Source organism: Pezoporus flaviventris, unplaced genomic scaffold, assembly GCF_033815535.1.
Source record: "Pezoporus flaviventris isolate CSIRO_AGI_PZ_B2104156 unplaced genomic scaffold, CSIRO_AGI_Pfla_v1 ptg000031l, whole genome shotgun sequence".
Classification (NCBI taxonomy): domain Eukaryota; kingdom Metazoa; phylum Chordata; class Aves; order Psittaciformes; family Psittacidae; genus Pezoporus; species Pezoporus flaviventris.
In genome coordinates this window covers 55,783,692-55,803,580 of record NW_026892579.1, presented here as the reverse complement: position 1 = coordinate 55,803,580, position 19,889 = coordinate 55,783,692, and the positions used below count along the sequence as shown (strand labels likewise).

The following is a 19,889-nucleotide window of genomic DNA, read 5'->3' as shown; positions in this document are numbered from 1 at the left end:
CTCCCACTCTTCCATTGCCTCCCAACACCACTGAGGAGAACATGCTGCTCACAGCAGCAATGGGGAAGTTTCCCTGCACCCCCCAACTGCCACAGCACTACGAGAAGGCAGAACAAACACAGGGAAAGAATCCTCATCACACATGGCTGTTTGCTTCACACTTATTGAGGTCCTTTTATTCAGAGCCATCAGCTGTTTCTGAATCAATGTGGTAACCAGTACACTAAATCACAGACTTATATCACAGAATGGTCTGGATTGGAAGGGACTTTAAAGCTCATCCAGTTCCAACCCTCTACCAGGGGCAGCAACACCTTCCACTAGACCAGACTGCTCAAAGCCCCATCCAACCACCTTCAACACAGTCAGGGATGGGGCAGCCACAGCTTCTCTGGCCAACCTGTGCCAGGGCCTCACCACCCTCACAGGGAAGAACTTCTGTCTAAGATCTCATCACAGTCTCCCCTCTGTCGGTTTAAAGCCATTCCCCCTTTGTCCTGTCCCTGCAGGGCCTTGTCTAAAGCCCCTCTCCAGCTTTCCTGTTGGCCCTTTTAGGCACTGGAAGCAGCTCATAGGTCTCCTTTCTCAGCCTTCTCTTCTCCAGGCTGAACAACCCCAGCTCCCTCAGCCCATCTCCAGAGCAAAGGTGCTCCAGCCCTCAAAGAATCTTCTTGGCCTCCTCTGGACTCACTCCATCAGCTCCACATCCTTTTTACGCTGGATACCCCAGATCTCATGCATCTGGCTGTAATAGATGGAAATAAACTGCAAAGTCTTAAAAACATCAGTTCACGCAGCCTTATGTGGTCACCAGTAAAAGCTTTAACATTTACAAAAGTCAGGATATTACTGTGGGCCACGTTTTGCAGGGAAAAGCGGACTACTGGACTAGAAGGTGGCAAAGTGCTGAGGGCACAGGGAGTGTGACCATGCTGTAGTCGAAAATGCCAGAAACAGTCTGAAGCACTAATATCAATAATTCATTAGTACTTCACTTTAAATGATTTGATTTCCCATAGTGATGAAAACTCTGACTGGAAAGAGCATTGCCAAAAAGCCTAAGTGAAAACCACGGATCATTAGAGAGACATTCATTAGACCATCAGTAACTCACAGGTAATTCCATCACATCCCAGAAACATGGAATAGGAGCATTCTTCTCTTAGAGGAGAAGCAAAGGAAGCAACTAAAATAAACAATGTATTATACATCACTATGAGTCCTTCACAGTTGAAGATGACAGTAGCCACTGCAAGTTCAAACTTTGCTACTACTGATGCTAAAAATGCAAAGAGGCACTTATGTGGCCAATACTTATTTGAAAAGCAAAGTGCAGGAGGGTAGATGAAATGCCAGTTCCTCTGTGGTAAGCACAGGGCAGTGCTACATACCCAGGACTTTTAGAACATGTTACATATTTCTTAAAAACTAGATTTTGGTAAGGGGAAAAAAAATTTCTCCTCTATTGGTAACACATAATGGTTTTGGTCACATGGGGCAATCACTATGCAATACCCATCAACAAAGACTCCTCACATCCCTACATTTCATTAATGTGTGTGTACATGTATACATACATACGTATATGGACTCTATATAGCGTTCCTACTTTAAATAATGTTTGGACAGGACATTCAACCAAATTCAAAATATGAATGACAAACACCCTAACGTGGTCAAATCCCACTAGAGATACCCCATTTGCATGGATCTGATGCTGCCACCAAACCTTGATGTGCATGTGGCAGCACATTTCCCTGCTGTAGTGCCTCACTGAAATACAAATGCTTTCAGCTGCCTAAAATATACCTGGGTCTGTGTAACAAACAGAGCTCAAAAAGGGCAGCAGGTTTTGCCCCAAACAGAAGACAATGAGATTGTTCCAGCAACATGGTTTTGACAGGCTCAAGCAATTCTACCTTGTAAGATGGTTCATCTCCTTGAAAAGCTGACCTGATCATAGAATCGTAGAACGGCTTGGGTTGGAAGGGACCTTAAAAAGCTCATCTAGTTCCATCCATCCCTCTACAACAGGCAGCGGCATCTTCCACTAGACCAGGTCGCTCCAAGACCTGTCCAGCCTGGCCTTGAACACTTTGTGGAATGGGGTCCTCCAATCAGTTAACATGTAGCCTAGTTTACCTCCAGCATTTCTGAATTGCACAGTGACATATCTCCTTAGCACACGTCTCTGCAAAGTTTGCTTTTTTAATGGTTTCTGCAATAGTGAAAGAGGGAAGATGGCACAGCCAACCTGCCTGGCAAAATACTGCCAGACCAAACTACTGCATCCTGTATGTCCTGGTGGCTCCCCACAGGAGCTGTCCAGCAGCCAGGTATTACCTGTGTAGAGCAAAAACGTGTCTGACAGCAAGCACCATCAGGAGGATGTCAAGATATCCAAGTATTATATTCACAAGTTGTGTGGAAAAAAAAAAGTAAATAGTGAAATGGCAAAATTTACTGATGACACCAAGTTACTCAAGGGAAAACCCATGGGCTGACAGGCAACTTGCAGGAGAGGGGAAAATAACCATGGAGGAATGTTATCTTAGTTTTATAATAAGCCCTGGTACAAAAGCCTCAGGTCAACAGTGGTCAAAGCAAGCAGAACAACAGGAATTACCAGGGAGAAAATACAGAGCAAAACATACATGCACCTATTTCTTGAAGCCCATGTACTCTTTTTATACTGGCTCTAAATATATCCAGCTGAGCTAGAAAAGTCCAACAAAGATGGAATGGCCATTAAGCGTGGAACAAGATTACCCTGGACCCTCTCTAGCCCATCCACACCTTTTTTACATATCAGGGACCAAAACTGAACAAAGTATTTTCAAGTTTTCATCCCCTTTTCTCCTACAACATAAAACCTAGAGGAGTGGGAGGCCACAGACAGCCTTTCTTGTAGAGATAAAATGCACACAGTGTATGGTTTTGCAGGTGAAAATCAAACATGATATGGTATGTGAGGTTGAAAGTCAAAGCCACTAAGAACTTGCTTGACATGGAATGACAGAACAAACTGCAAAAATCTCCAGGACAAGTCAGAGAAACTGAAGCAACTAAGGGGGAAAAAAAGTCCTAGGTAAGAAAGTTCAATCCCAAAGCAGCCCTTGCTCTCTCAGACAGGGCTGCACATACTTTGCTTCATGTACCCATGTACTGCTGGTGACAGAAGGTGGGATATGAGCTGTCCTGTCAGGTACCACATGGCAAAACCTTCCCTGCTCCACATGAAAGCCTGTACAACCAACTCGTGTATATCCTGACAGACTGTCATGGAGAGGAGACTTCACTGCTTTGAACAAGAACATTTCCATCACGCTGGGGCTTCTGAGGCTGGACTGTTGGTGTTCCATCTCCTATCAGCTGGAAACCTACTGAGCAGAAAGAAACCCTTGGATGTGTTCCTGCTGCATCCTTCACCACAAAGCTTGCTGACAGGATCAGAAGCAAAAGTTTTTTCTAATTGTATTGCAGTGTCACTGGAAGGTCTGATGTGAATTACATGGAACAACATTGATACCTGGCAACTCAACAAATGCACATGCACCAGGTTTTCCTAAGCCTCTGGCTCAGAAAAGTACCAGAGAAACCTGCTAAGCATAATCAAAATGCATTAGGACAACAAAGCTCCGGATAGAGACAGAAGCAGTTTTACTACTCCTACACTGGCTCTATGCAGCTGCAGCCACAAGGCAGCAGCTTTCGATTCGTCTTTGCCCTCCAACTCTTTGGCTGAATCTTTCTGTCTGTCACCCATTATGCATCGTCAGTGGACATGTTGGAGGTGCAGGGACACTGCTGAAGACTATGCACCCTTCCCTGCTACCACATACATACCACATACATTGGCCAAGCTCCCACCCTACACAGATAAGAATAACCACCCCAAAACAGCCATCCTCCCCACACCAGTTAGAGACACAGGGCAGGAGTGATGCCTAAGACTTCTCCAGTTCAGCAATATGTTATCGACTCCTGATAACGTAACTGCCTACAGCTTCTGCCTGGCACTTCTCCTTAGGAAAGAGGACCGGGAGCTGGGATGAGCTCTGCAGAGAGCAAGTAGAGGCAGAGAGCACAGCTTAATCAGGCCAAGACTGTGAGCTAAGGGTTTGTTAAAGTGTTGGGAAAGCTTGGCAACAGTTCACTTGTAAAGCACAGACTGAAGGTGTCCTGCAGAAAACAGACCTGTTGTTTCCTCATTAAGCCTTTGGGGTTTTAGAGGCTGAGGAAAATTCGTGCATGGGAATTCACACAAAAAATCTTCTGCTGTAGATTCTTAAGTCTATAACCCGTTTTGCTACATGTCTAAAATGTCCAAACACAGGGCCGCACGTTAAGTGCCTATGACTGCAGCTGAATGACTGGTGCTCAAACAACTTAAACTGCTGTGAAGTCTGATGAAAACACAACTTCAACCTGGAGAAGGCTCTGGAGAGATCTTAGAGCAGCTTCCAGTGCCTAAAAGGGCCGACAAGAAAGCTGGAGAGGGGCTTTTGACAAGGGCCTGTAGGGACAGGACAAGGGGAATGGCTTTAACCTGACAGAGGAGAGATTTAGGTGAGATCTAAGAAAGAAGCTGTTCCCTGTGAGGGTGGTGAGGCCCTGGCACAGAGAAGCTGTGGCTGCCCCATCCCTGGCAGTGTTCAAGGCTATGCTGGACAGGGCTTGGAGGAACCTGGTCTAGTGGAAGGTGTCCCTGCTCAAGGCAGGGGGTTGGAACTGGATGAGCTTTGAGGTCCCTTCCAACCCATATGATTCTGCGATTTCTGACCAGTAGAGAGTGAGACCTCGGAGGCTGTACAGCCCACTATGAGAAACTACACCTAACTCAAAATTTGGATGCTGTGATACATTAGCCTAAAGAGAAGATACACTAACCTACATAAATGAAAAAGGACTATTTTTTGCTTCATGCTTGCAGATTCCTTGGTAAACTGCATAATGTGATACTTGGGGAACAGCTTCCTCATGAGTCATGAGCAGAAGTAGGAATCGGCTGTATTTAGAAAAGCTGATATTTCTACCCAATCTTTAGCAGGAAGAAACAAAATGACATAACCCAAACAGAATTCTTTTTTTAAATCACTTTTGGCAGCTGTTAGGGTCACATGGGATCAGGCCCCGGGTGTTAGTTAAGGAAGCTAAGAGCCACCACCACAGCAGAGCTCAAAGAGTAAAACGAGGTCATGCCTCTGCAAACTGGTACTTCTCTGCCTCCAGACGCCCAAGGTGTTCCTTTGTACTAAAAGACAGAGCACAAACTTTCAGCTATAGAATATAGTTAATTATACATATCATAGAATCATAGGATAATTATGGTTGGAAAGGACCTGAAGATCATCTATACTTTTTTATTTCTAATTCCTGTTTTCCCAAGTATGGGCTATTGGCAGTGAACACAATGCAGAAATTTAATTACCTATTTTATTTCGCTACCCTATTTAAGAAGAATTTAGGGTGACACCCTATTTTAACCTTACTAAAAATCTTCTAATTTGTTTTCAGGAAATGACATTTTGCCAAACATAGCTACTTTGCACATTGAACACTAATCTTGTCAAATAAAATTCTGACTCCCTGGGAGCCCCAAGGGACCCCAGGTATGCGTCTGCTGCTTAAAAATGCAAGTCAAGCCGATTGCTGACTAATGGAGAATGATTATTGATAATCTTACCAAGTTTGTTTCCCCCTTTTCTCTTAAAGTTCATTTTAGCACCTGTTTTTTTCTTTCCCCTTCTTAACGCAGCAAACTTTGGTTGGGTTTTGCTAGAGGAGACACCTGCTACTGCAATGGCTCACACAGACAATAGCAGTTAGAAAAGTTAAACAAGATCCTGCTCTTTCACGAGCACTCTGATTAGAAAGGGCACACCACAGACAGGTAAGAAATTCAAGGAAAATCCCATTTTGACAGCCATTTTCATTACCAGAAGCCATGAAAGTCCAGGCAGCTATGCACTGGAGCCAAATGCCTTTTAGTTATTTGTACCCGCCTGCAAGCCCAGGTGTAGACACTCTGACTGTGGTTCCACTCCAGTCAACCGAAGCTTTGCAGCTGATCACAGAAATACAACTAAGTTATAAATGTTTATTTCCAGACACCATAAGGACAGACTATATTAGTAAACCCAAGCTCAGGTACAACCCTTGGTGTACAAATGAGGTATACACAGACTGTCTCCTCACATTCACAGAACGCATTACAACAAACCACTTCCAAGTTGTCCTGCAAAACATATTGGTGATAAAAGCAACCATAATGAGGCATTTAGATTTGAAGTTTGAGGACGATTTAAAACAACACAGATCCCAAGGAGCCTCACTGGTATCTTTTACAAGTGCTGTATCCAAAAAAACGCTTTGTTTTATCATCAAACTCAAAAGACAACACCCATTTCACTTCAAGGCTGAAGAAAAGGCATCTGCCTTGCCTCTGGTCAGCACAGAGGGACCCCAGCCAGGAAAAAAACCTAGTTTGAGCTCAAAAATGAGCATCTGCTGCAGCCACTGCTGAAACAACAGCAACTTACCTGCAAGGGGAACTGCACAAAGCTGCTCCATGAACATCGCTGCTGCTTCAGCTCTGCAGTCAATCCTGCTACTGGTTTCCTCTGCCTCCAGCTCAGGCACAGAGATGCAGGTGAAAACGTGAGGTGCTTCTTTTTAAACCTCTCCCCCTGTGCTGCTAACTGGTGCCATGTAATGCTCATGTGGGTCTACAAATGCACAAAGGTTTCCATCCTTTCTAAAATCAAAGTGTCAGTTTTGCTGCTGTCAGAGCACTTATTTTTGTACATATAAGGAAGTGGCTGTTGATGTTATCTGAATGTACTTCCTGTTTTATATGTATATGAGCAAAAATAATGTCAAGTTAAGCTAAAGTGCAGACTCAAAGAGCTCAAGTCAAAGCCTTGAAGCAAAATAATGTGTGCAGCTCATCTGTTTGCTGTCTACCCCAGTTTGCATTCACTTGGCTGATCTTTATCGCAATTCCGTACTCTCACAATAAAACTATCATCCCAAATCCCTGCAAAAACAGCAACTGTGCCCTGCACTAACACCGCTTTCTACCGAGACTCCCAGGATCAGTTGATTTACAGTGGGCTGGTGTTAAGTGATGACAGACCAAACTCAAACATCACATTGGTAAAAACATGGCTGGAGTCAAGCAATGCCACGAGGCAATTTGGGCTGAAACTGGGATATTCTTTAAGTGACCAGATAGTGATTTATTTATTTTTTTTTTTTTTTTAAACAAGGAAGGATGATTTTCTGTGGTTTTTGTTGCACAAACAGTCCAGGAAGCAGCCGTGTAGGAGTGTACATTCCAGAGTTGATGCTATACAGCCCAACACTGAAGGAATCTCTCTAATTGGAATTTAATGATTTTCTGGTTATTTTCAAGAGCAAAACAAATGTACCAACAAAAAATAAAACTCATTTTGAAGTAGAAACTACTTTACTTTTTGGGACTTTAACAGGCTTGAGAGGTGAACCTCACTGAGTTCACCAAGGCCAGCAGGCAGAGGGAGGGGATTCTCCCCTTATGCTCCTCTCCGGTGAGACCGCCACTTCAGTCCTGCATCCAGCTCTGGGGCCCCAACATAAGAAGGATGTGGAGCTGTTGGAGCAAGTCCAGATGAGACAATGAAGATGCTCCAAGGGCTGGAGCACCTCTGCTATGGAGGCAGGCTGAGAGAGATGGGCTTGTTCAGTCTGGAGAAGGCTCTGGGGAGAACTTAGAGCAGCTTCCAGTGCCTAAAGGGACTGACAAGAATCACAGAATCATAGAATAGTTAGGGTTGGAAAGGACCTGAAGATCATCAAGTTCCAACCCCCTTGACATGGGCAGGCACATCTCACACTAAACCATGCCACCCAAGGCTCTGTCCAGCCTGGCCTTGAACACTACCAGGGATGGAACATTCACAACTGAATGAAAGAAAGTTGGAAAGGGGCTTTTGACAAAAGCCTGTAGGGACAGGACAAGGAGGGGTGGCTTTAAAGTGACAGAGAGGAGACTAAGATGAGATCTTAAGAAGACATTCTTAGAAGATCTTAGAAAGGTGGTGAGGCCCTGGCACAGAGCAGCTGTGAATGCCCTATCCCTGGAATGCTTCAAAGTACTGGAGCTTACTTAACAGGCACGTGGGTGGCAGCAAGTCAAAAGTACCTAGCTTTAAAGAAAAATAAACAACCTGCTACCTTCTTGGATCCCAAGCACATGCTCATCAGCAAGAAGCACTGCAGGAGTCCCCAGGGCTCTGCTGTGCTTGGGAGCCTCCCAGCAAGCAGGGTGGCAGAGGTGGCACCTGGGTACAGTGGCGCACAAAATGATGTGAAAATGCTGCCCTTAATCCTCACTGCCACAGCCAGCAGAGCAGGATGAGACAGAGGAAAGGGAGAATAACAGAGAAAGGAAACATGCACTGCAAAGCAAAACCTCAAGAATCTGCCAGCACAGCAAAAAGCCCTTGGGGGAAGCCCCGGTGTGGTCGCTCCCTTCCTACAGTGGATCAGTGACACAGCAGCATCAACCAGCACCACACAGGGTAAAGGCACACTGAACAAGTCTCTATTCTTGTTTTGCTGTAAGAGGGAGCTTATTATGATAGATATGCAGTGTTCCTCAAACTGAGGTCACTTCCATGGTTTTGGGGGGCTCCAACTTCCTGGAGTGGGCTCACCCCAGACCAGACGGGCTCTAATCCACAGCAGGAGGCGTGTCTGGAACCAGCAGGACCTGACCTTTTCTTAGCAAAATTCAGGTAATACCCCAAGTACAAAAGCAAGCTCTGCATGAGTACAGTGCAAAAACTGCCACCCACAGGTTCAGAGAAGCAAAAGACTGTATTTTAGATAAGAGTATGCAAAGAAACATATGCCCATGCTCCTGCCCTCCCCCCTCCAAAGCAACATCCGAGTATCTCGCGTGACACAGCCGAAGCTCGTACCAGAATCCGTGCGCACAGGTTTCAGTAGGACAGGGTATTGTCATCATCCTGTAATACCCCATAAAAACAAAAGGCTGTTCTTCTCTCATTAGAGTTGTAAGTACAATGTACTTGCTCGTACTTCAGTGTTGCACAAATTGCTTAAAAAACAACCCTCCCATATCAAAACCTTTTAAAGAGCAAAGTACTAGGGCACTTATTTATGCCTTTGAAAGTTCTTTTGTGCAATTTAGGTGAGAAAATTGTATTCTTGCATGAAGCTGGTGATTTTTAGCTGAAGTAAGTAGCTTTAGGTTTGTTTTTCTGTTTTGGGTTTGGTTTTGTTGTTGTTGTCATTTTGTTTGTGTTTTTTTTACTAAAGAAAACAAGGAAAGTTCTAAGGGTAAAACACGTGCCAATGGCAAAGACATCACTAATATTAACCAGAGCAGATTTCTAGAGGAAGAGCTTATCACAGATCAAAGATGACTCAGGATTTAGAAGTAAACTTATCTGGTTTAGGAAAAGAGTGAAGGAGTCTGCTTTAAGTCTTACAGATCTTGACATCCTGCAGATAATAACCAATTAATATAACAGGAGGTAGAACCAGTGAGGCTGCCCCTTGGTCAGGGACCAGTGGGGTGTCCAAGGCAGTGTGCTACAGGCCATGCCAAGCAACCTACGTGATCTGCACAGAGACACAGTGTGCACGCATATGATAAGAAGTTATTCTGCATAACGAAAGATTAAACCAGATTGCAAAGAATGGCAAGAGGATCTCACACACCTCCTGAAGGGGCGCAAACCAGCAGGTGTAACTCAGAAGATACAAAGCAACATGATGACCAGAAGGAAGAACAACTCAAACTCAACTCTGTTATCGTGAGACGCCCCCCTGCAGTCCTGCATCCAGCTCTGGGACCCCAAAAATAAGGAGGATGTGGAACTGTTAGAGCAAGTCCAGAAGAGGCCACGAAGAGAGCACTAGGTGAGGTCTGAGTCACATGAGCCTCATGCACCCATACAATGAGAGCACATTCTCATTCAGTGACTCCCCAGTGCACACCTTTGCACCAATGGAAGGGTTTTGGCAGACCCTATCTGTTACTGCAAGTCTTTAACCACTTCAGAAAACCTCTCATGCACTTCCATGCAGGTATCCTGTTGTATGGGAAATAAGCTTTAAATCGTGTTTTATTTCAGCCAGGAAATTCTGTACATGACTGAGGAGAAAAGGAAAAGATTGTATTGAAGGGTAAAGATACAGCACCAGGAGCTGCACGAGCAGCTCTCCAGAAGACCCAGAGCTGCAGTCTGCTACCTCTGTCCAAAGGGAGGGCTTCCTCACATTTTATTATGGCTTTTTTAATTAATTCAACTCAGAGCATCTAAGCAGACAAGCAGATACCAGAGCAGAATTTTGACGGATGAAAGAACTCACTGGTCAAATGAGTAGGTGCTGAAACTAGAAGTGGGAAGGTGGGAATTCAGTTTATTACTAATACAGGGAGTATATATTATAACTCATTGGGTGAGAGATGCTGGTTTCCGCTGTTCCTGAAGCAGCACGACAGCATGATGTGGCAGTATCTGACAACATCCATTGCCTTCTCAGGGTGGTTAAAGGCACCAGGATTCAACACAGAGAATGAAATCCATTATTTCCTCTGCTTGGTACTTCTGTAGAAAATCCAGAACCTAGATATCCTAGAGCCATCACTGAATCGTCAACTTCAGCAATCACTAAGATAAAGCAGTGGAGGAAAAACCAACAGTTTATCATCTGAGGTGTAAACAATTTCATGTTGAACAGTACTGAATACCTAAATATTGCTGGGTTTATGCGGGAAAGGAGTCCAAAAAAGAAAAACAGCACAGCAGCTCCATCCCAAACCTTACAGTACACATCAGTCCACATGCTTTAGCCTCAGAGATTCTGCACTCATTCCTGGTCAGTGTTCCACACAAAAGCATCAAAACAGTCCAGAAATAAGAGGCAGAATTTTCTTGGGAAAGCAGGTAGATGGCAGAGAAAAGCTGAGAAAAAACAGATTCCCTGTTCCTGGGTGTGCAGCACAGTGGTCTGTGACTTGTATCAAGGCCTTAAACACACTTTATTTACAGACACCTTCTCCCTTTCGGTGCACACAACAGTAAATCAACACTTGAGTAAATTCAGGAACACCAATGGTAACAGCAGATTTTAGGCTGTTAACTTGTTAACAGCCCATCTTTATAAAGCAACAGATGAGGTGGATAAAAACCTCCAAGTCCTTCATGGACACAGACCATGTTAAAAATCATCACTCCTGAAAAGGAAAATTACCTTTCCGTTTCCATCTGCTTTTCTTCCCATCTTTGTTACTGCACCCATCACTGCTGCTGCTGCTGTTCTCGGAGCTCTGAGAGTCAGACTGGGCATCACTGCTCTCCTCTGAGCCATCTGAGAGCTCCTTCAACCCATCTGGAACATCCTTCTGCAAATGGAAGAAATAGATATAGTTACCCACTCCACCATAGACTCTCCAACTTAACAAAATTCTTAAAAGTAGTGGTTTTCTTTATTTATCCAGCACTGATTATGGATTTTTCTACACTTCAGAGCAATATCAGAACAGCTCAGTCACTGCCCTCAAACATGCACATTGTCTTCTGTGAGCCCGTATGAAATACTTAACCCAGCCCAAGCTGGCACATCTTTTACACCACCCATGTCACCTCTTTCCCAGGTACACTCTTCCTTAACTCGTTCTCCATCCCCAATCCCTAATTCCAGTATGATCTCCAGTATGATCCCACTTTATGAGAAATCCAGACAATTTTTGAACTTATGACAGAAAAACAGCTGGACAGCTCAGTGCCTCATAGTCCTCATTATGGTCACCAGTAAGGTTTCTGCAGCCAGGTCCACAGCAGCCCCTGCCCTGCTGACACAGGTCCTTTCAAAACTGTGCCTGGCTGGTGTTTCTGTGCAGTGAGACATTTGCACAGCACAGACGGTGGGTTCACCTGCAGGGTTTTAGGCTGGTAATGGCCAGCAGGGAGAAGCAGCAGCTTTCGCCCTGTTCACACCTAAACCCAGACTGCCCTCTAGTGATTCATAGAGCCATAAAACCAGAGCACGGTTTGCGTCGGAAGGGACTTTAAAGCTCTAGCTCCAATCCCCCTGCCACGGGGCAGGGGCACCTTTCACTAGACCAGGTTGCTCCCAGCACCGTCCAGCCTGGCCTTGAACACTGCCAGGGATGGGGCAGCCACAGCTTCTCTGGCCAACCTGTGCCAGGGCCTCACCACCCTCACAGGGAAGAACTTCTGCCTAAGATCTCGCCTCAATCTCCCCTCTGTCAGTTTAAAGCAATTGCCGCTTGTCCTATCTCTACAGGCCCTTGACAAAAGCCCCCACTCCAGCTTTCTTGTCAGCCCACCTCAGCACTGCTGCTCCAAAGTCTACGCAGAGCCACTTTACTATTACTCTGCCAGACTGAGATTTTAACCTACATTGGAAATCGGTGCTAATTAGCAACAACAGACTGTTTGCTGCTGCCGAGGTCTTCAGCTGTGGTCATTAATGCTGCCACTCTCCAAACACCTAAAACAGCTCTGGACACCCTGCAGTGGTGCTGAGCCAAGCCAGGCAGGACATCAGCCAGAGGCACCAGTCCATTCCCACCCAACATGGCCACCTGCATCCCCCTCTGCTCTGCTTCCATCCCACCATCTCAGTGAGTCACACGGCAAAGCTGAAACTGCACTGTCATCCTGAATTCCTATTAATAAGTTAACTGAAGCTTAAATGTCTACTGTATAAACAAACAGGACAGTGGCCATAACAGCTGGACAAGTAGACGGGTCCGCATGCATCAGGTGAGCAAAATCCTTCTGTTAATACCCACTGGAACAAACAAATCAAAACACTTCTCTGTTTAACTGGAGACAGTTGATTTCTTGACTTTCTCTGAAATTAGAGCTGAGTAATTTCCACATGTAAGGTCAAAGAGCATGCAAGACAATACAAGTGTTAACAATGTAATTGACTCCAGATTTCTTCCATTAGCACAGTGAACTACAGATTCAGATAATCAAGAAAGAAAGTGAGAGGCAACAGGCACACACTGAAACACATAAATTCCACTTCCACATAAGGAAAATCTTCTCTACTGCAAAAATGATGAAACACTGGAACAGTGAAGCTGAAGGTTTTCATCCTTGAAGGAATTTAAAACCAGATGGACATGGTCCTGAGCAACCCACTGTAGCTGACTCTGTATTAAACAGGCAGGTTAGACCAGATGATTCCTGGAAGTTCTCTTTTCAGGGCAAATCTTAAGTTGATTCCATTGGTAATCCAACTGGTACTTGTAAAACCCAGTTTCTCGTATGTTTTGAATATTTTAGGATGAGATAAACCTCATGTTCCCTCTATTGAGCATGGAAAGAAATGAGGAGAGCAGTTCCAGTGGAGATACCTGCATGAAACAGGTCTACATGTAGGGAGGGGAATCCTAAGTGCTCTGACGGCACAGTCTTCAGAGTCAAATCTAGAGAAAGTCAGGAACAGTGAGAGCAGGCTTCCTTCTAGCAGTTTAACTGGGGTAAAAGGTTTCAGATAAATGTTATTTTTAAAAATGCCAATTGGACAAATAAAGGAATACACACTTTCTCTCAACAGAGGCTCTCTGACTACTATTAGTAGACTGAGGAAAGGTAATTGTTCATTTCTAGCTGCAGGCTGAGATCAGTAGAGATGAAGTTACCCTTTTAGGGCTAAAATTCCATTAAAGTTTTAATTACTCCTTCATTTGTGGGATAGTAATATCAGCAACCGTGAATAAAAACTAGCAATTCCAGTTGTATATCCAGCACCCAGGTGCTCACTAGCAAGCAGGAAGCCTCAGTGTTTGCTTTCACAGGGCAAATTTATGCTACAATTCATGCCAATGAGGCATAGTCCCCTCTTCAGGATTATCCTAATACAACATTTTTAAATGGATAAAAGTGAGCTGCGCATTCAAATGAGGTTCCCCCCCCAAGCCACTTACCTTCAAAGTGTACACTCCCATACGCCCTGGGACCTTATAGAAAATGCCCTCTTCCCCTCGGGAGTTTGTGTGTAACATGGCATTCAGACAGGCAAGAGGAGAAGTCCCACTGAAAACAAAACCAAGAGATTAATGTTTGAATATACCTGGTTGGTGTTAATCTTCTGCTGGGAGACAATCGCAGCCCCTCACCTGACAATCACACATGCAGAGGCAGAAAGAGCACAGATCCAACTTCTATCCCAAGCAGAATACAAGCTGAAGCTGTGGTAATAAGCAACAACGAAACCACTCCACATACCCACGCTCCAGTCAAGGGAAAAAAGCAAACAAAAAAGCCCCCGAGTTCAGGCTCTCCAATACTTCTTTGCCAAACATCAGAATGATCCCAGATTTTTTAAGCTCTAGGTACTCAATGCTGCTCATCTGAAACTCAGAGCAGGTTTGCTGTGAGCTAGTGACTGACTGCGGACATATTTAAAGTTGTGTTGTTTTCAAAAAACAACTCCAACCCCCTTGTCATACTGAAATAAGGGTTGTGGGATAATGGAATGCCAGTTATGCAATTCCCCCTGAAAAAAAGTGGAGATCTTCAATCCCAGCCAGGAGATGGAAACAGAAGATCCACCTTTTCACTGATGCTCGTGGGGGTTTCTTTGTTTGTTTAACCCATTCTGCTGTAGACAGAAGCAAAATCAGGAGGACACAATGATGCAGGTAACTTGTTCCCACTGCAGACTCAGCCATCATAACCTCTACTAAATAGGTGTCTCTGCTTGCAAAGGATATCAAGGACAATACCTGCATAGACACTGAGAAGTTTTCACCTCCCAACACCCTGTCACAAAGGCTGGACCAGAACCACCAAATTGACTAAAAGCCTAAATTTGTGATGGATTCACTGAAATTCCTGGGCCAAAAGTACAGCTGTTTGTCTGGAGTAAACTGTGCTATGAACATTCGATCCACTCGCACTGAGAGCGGTGAAATAATCTCTGCAAGGAAAAGGAAATAAAAGTGAAGAGGATCACAGCCCTCAATCATGTGGGCAGGGCACACACGCTCCAAGTTCTGCCCAAGAACTGGAAAACAACTCTTCTGAGTTATTGATGCTTAGCACAAGCAGAAACCAATTCCCTGACACAGGTCTGTGGTCTTCTCCACCCCAGCACGTACCAGTTAACTGGGAGGAAGCAGCTAAGTCTCAAGGACCATCCACCCATTTTATTTTGGTTCTTGCATGTCAATGGTTTCATTTGGGTACCCTTACACTGACCCAGTGACTCCCCTGGCTCATCAATCCCTGCTGCCCCATGGCTTTTCCATGCACCTTCCTCAGTACTGAGGCAACTGCTGTAAACACGAACAATGCAACTGGAAGCAACTTTTCTCTCACCAGCTTCACCAAGGCCATGAGCTAACTTCACAAGGTTAATCCTATTCTCCACAGGGTCTCTGAAAGTTACAATTCAGCGTGATTTCCTACAGCAACCCAAGATTCTTTCCAAAGACATTGCTCCCCAGAGTACACCCATCTCTTCACCTCTCCTCCTGGATTTGGTATCTGCACATGAGCACTATGCATGAACTGCACACAAGTGTATTTCATACAGGTGCAGCTGTATGTGGCAGTATAAAAAAAATGTACCCATCCTTCTCCCATCACTGTTCAGCATCATCTCTCACAGAATCATCAAACCACAGAATGGTTTGGGTTGGAAGGGACCTTAAATCTCATCCAGTTCCAACCCCTCTGTCACAGGCAGGGACACCTTCACTAAGACCAGGTTGCTCAAAGCACCGTTCAAACTGGCTTTGACAATGATGGGGCAGCCACAGCTTCTCAGGGCAACCTGTGCCAGGGCCTCACCACCCTCACATTGCATCTAGAAAATTATCAGGAGTCACTTCATACTTTCTTCCAGATCACTCCTATAGTGTGCTGAGCAGCACTGAACACACCAAAGCATTCCCATGTTCAGGAAGCTCAGGAGCAGTGAGGAGAGCTCTGCCCGTGTACCTGACCTTTAGCTCATAGAGCTCATCCTTCTTAAAAACTGTATCAAAGAAGAAAACCAAAAACCAACATTAAGCCAAGCATTTTACAAAAGTCTAGGCAGAGCTACGCTTTGGAAGCTCACCAAGGAATGAAGCATTGGCAGGCACAATCTTTACTCACTGGCACCTGCACTGCTCCTACTGAACTGACTCCATTGTTTAACAGCTAATTCACTCTTCTTGCTGTATTGCTCCTCATGGTTGCCCATCTCTAGTTATGTGCCTTCCTCTACAGGCTCTTCTGAAAAGCTAGCACAAATGCAACGTTATCCCAGTCTTTTGCACAGCTTACTGTAAAACATTTTAAAGGTTAAAACCAGTCAACAAATCCCACCAAACTGTCAAAAAAAATGTGGGTTTGATCTGAATATAAGGTGCATGGGTCTTCATGTCATATTAGACCCTTTCTGCCTCTCTGATCGAGTACTTGTGAGCACTTGAGCCCTTTCTATAGAAACCATCTCATTCTCACGACTAATGCCATAAGGCACCACTCTGGGCGCAGTGTGGCAGATCACACTTTGAGCAGCCCCCCACTGCAGCTGCAGAAGAGCTGGAGAGTGGTTGTGGCTGCAGGGTTACAGGAGCTGCCTAACCAGCAGCTTCCAACTTAACTGATGCAGGTCTCAATAGAACATATAAACCTCAAAGTAGGGGGTATAAGGGGTGAAGCAACTCCCCCCCCAAAAAAACCTGAAAGTGAGCCGAGGCGCTCATGCCAGAATTGGGATGAAGCCCCAACCAGCAGGGTTGTGTCAAACCTGACGGCATCCCACGGGAAAGCATAATTTTGGGTGTTTCTTTGATAAAAGGCGCTGATGCCCACAGCTCTGCCAGTTTGCTAATAAACATGCAGCAAGACTGTGGTTACATTTATTCTTGGAAATGAAACTTGTTCACCTCTGGGTGGGAAGGTTTCACCCCTCACTTGTTCTCTGCTGCCCGTTTGCTCAGAATCCCTGAATGTTCATTCATCACTTTTTCCAACTATCTGTTTTGCACCCAGCCTACCTTTTGTTACTTCAAAATGCAATAGCTGCCTAAAAATAGCCCTGGGCACCAGATGTTATTATGCCACTTATTTTATTGCCTTTTTTTTTTAATTGATGAAGGCCATCTCCTTCATTTGACAGGAACACATGCTAGCGGTTCCCATCATTCCACCTGAAAAACAGCACTTTGAGAAGCAGATGCAGTGAAAGATGAGCTCCTGCCTATTCCATATTCATCATTACCCACCATTTCATGTCAGTCCTTTCCATCCCACCTAAATCTGTGCTGCTCTGCATGCACAGCCACTTCTATTAAGGTTACTGCTAACATATCAGTCCTTGTGGAAGTCTCAAAACAGGATTAATCTTTTACAAAATATTATGTGGAGCTCAGCAGGATAGCAACATGACTAGTTTGTGACTGCTGTGCCTCTTGGTGTCCCCTTAGAGGAAGCTGGGTCAGATCTGTTAGAGCTCAAACCCCTAATTTGGTTTCTAAAGCTTCTGAACTGAGATGTTCTCCAGCTTTGTGCTCATGGTCATCAACCACCCTGGGCTCTAAAGAAGCTCAAGCTGTGGTTCTTGGCTTGAAGATGAGAGGTTTGAGGTGCAGATGCACAAACCTTCTCAGTTTCGAGAGGCAGGAATTACACAGCTGCTTTGGAGTCTCCTGTTCTACCAGTTTTCTGCAGTCAACTATCTTGACAGCTTACTGCAGCATGGGTGGGTGGCATATGCACAGCTAGGGCAGAAAGAGAGACAAGAAGGGTGTATCCGTGTACATCAAGTTCTCCCAGAGACAACTGAGCAAACATTATCCCTTCCACCAGCTCCCCTCCATCACCTTCCCACAGCTAATGCCAGGGTCCAGCAGTTGCTGTTTCTATCCCAAATGTAGTTTATACACTGAAAAAAAAAATTACATGCACTATCAAGATATTGTAACATTATCCAACTGCCAAGTAATGCAAGCCCTTATCAGATCTATTCAGATATTTCATTAGTGTATACTGGTAACATAATTCTGTTTCATCAGGCCACTTTCCTGACAATAAAAGCATTTTCCTGATGAAAAAAGGATAAATTTCCGATATAGAAAATAATTGATTCAGACATGCTCCACCTCCAGAAAATTACAGTGCCTCATATAGCGTTCCTAACATCGATTTTTGACAAAAAAAAGAGCAGGACAATTCATCATGACAGCAAGAATACTGCTCCAAATACAACAGGCGGAACAACCCAGGGCCAAGGTATTCAGCCTCTTAATGCTAGCAGCATGCTGCTGCTTTTTCATAGAATCATAGGATAGTTTGGGTTGGAAGGGACCTTAAGGCTTATCCAGTTCCAACCCCCTGCCACAGGCAGGGACACCTTCCACTAGACCAAGTGGATTGCTCCAAGCCCTGTCCATCCTGGCCATGAACACTGCCAGGGATGGGGCAGCCACAGCTTCTCTGGGCAACCTGTGCCAGGGCTTCACCACCCTCACAGGGAACAACTTCTTCCTAAGAGCTCATCTAAATCTTCCCTCTGCCAATTTAAAACCATTCCCCCTTGTCCTGTCCCTACAGGCCCCTGTCAAAAGTCATTTTGCTCTCCCAAAACTTATTCATTACCCTCACTCACAGTATTTGTCAGGTTGAGAAAAACTCAGGATTAACTTACCCACCCATTCAAAGCTACCTTTATCAAAAGCAAAAATGGTTCATGTGCTGACACATGCTTCAACCACAGAGAATATTTTCATTTAGGAATGCTGCTTAGGAGAGGTCAAACACAAGCAAGTACCCACCAGTACTTAACCAGGTGACCACCCAGCGAACAGGATGAGCAAATCCATGCCCTTAAACCAGTATCACTGGAGCAGGCACCAACCTTTTAGCTACACAGCACCTTCAACAGCAGGGCCTTAACAATACTTATTTTGTCAGCCAAGAAGTGAGGTACTGCACAAACTCCTGCTTGAAATGTCTCCAGTGTGCTGTGGTGGGGCAAATAACAAATGCTATTCCAGTTACAAATTCAATTCCCAATCCTTCTGCCGCTATCACTGTGCTCAGCAGTGCTGCCTTGCTCTGAAAATGGTGTTTTAGTAATTATTCCCTTCTAACACTACCTTGCCAGCTAAAGCCAACCAATTCAGTGGATTTACTGGAATTTATAAACCTGTTTATAACTTAGAAACCTGTGATTGCTACACAAACGAAATTCTTACACTGTTGACTCACTGAGAGGTTTTGGTAACTTCCAAATATTTAGTCTATTCTGAAAATTAACATTTTTCGTATCTGCACTTTTCATTAACAAGTTAGAAAACTGATCTCAACTTGGTCTCCAGCAAAGACAGTCCCTCGTCTGGCAGAACTGCCACATTCTTTACCCACTTACTGGACTGCTGAAGGGACTGAAACAGTCATAGCAATGTCTGTAGTTAAAAGAGAGTTATAAGGCCAGTCAGTGGCATAAGAAGAAACACATTCTGAGTTTTCACCCCTCCAGTATTTTCTAAGCTACTTGACATTTCAGATGGACACCTATATACCTTATTTCCCTTTGGAGAATCACCAAATTTAAGCCATCATTAAACCATGTCATTTTAAATTCCACATTAAATTCAAAGCTTCTTCAGACTGAGCAGGAACAAAGGTATTTGGGAGTGATAAAATACACAAGCATAAGGTGAGAATTCTCTACTCCAAGCAGCTGCTGTTGAAGAGAAGGAGGGAGGTGGAGTATTCCTGCTCATGCTTTCAAGTCCTGCTGCAGCATCCCTCCCCATTTGCCTTGCTCCTGAACCCTCAGGGACTCAGCCAACTCCTTCCGACTGGAAAAAGAGTATGACCAAATAATTT

At 44.6% G+C, this 19,889-nt stretch overlaps 1 protein-coding gene across 4 annotated transcripts in view; it reads right to left on the bottom strand.

The window, feature by feature from the left end:
- Positions 1–19,889, bottom strand: part of ASXL2 (ASXL transcriptional regulator 2) — a 102,143-nt gene that overhangs the window by 37,796 nt on the left and 44,458 nt on the right. For 3 of the 4 annotated variants that reach the window (XM_061461195.1, XM_061461196.1, XM_061461197.1), the window contains 2 exons: positions 13,985–14,093; positions 11,272–11,422 (listed from right to left, as the gene is read on the bottom strand). In XM_061461195.1, coding sequence (XP_061317179.1) covers positions 11,272–11,422; positions 13,985–14,093 — 260 coding nt within the window. Of the gene's footprint in view, positions 1–6,542; positions 7,214–11,271; positions 11,423–13,984; positions 14,094–19,889 lie in introns of those variants that run through there. The other variant, XM_061461198.1, reaches the window with a different exon arrangement.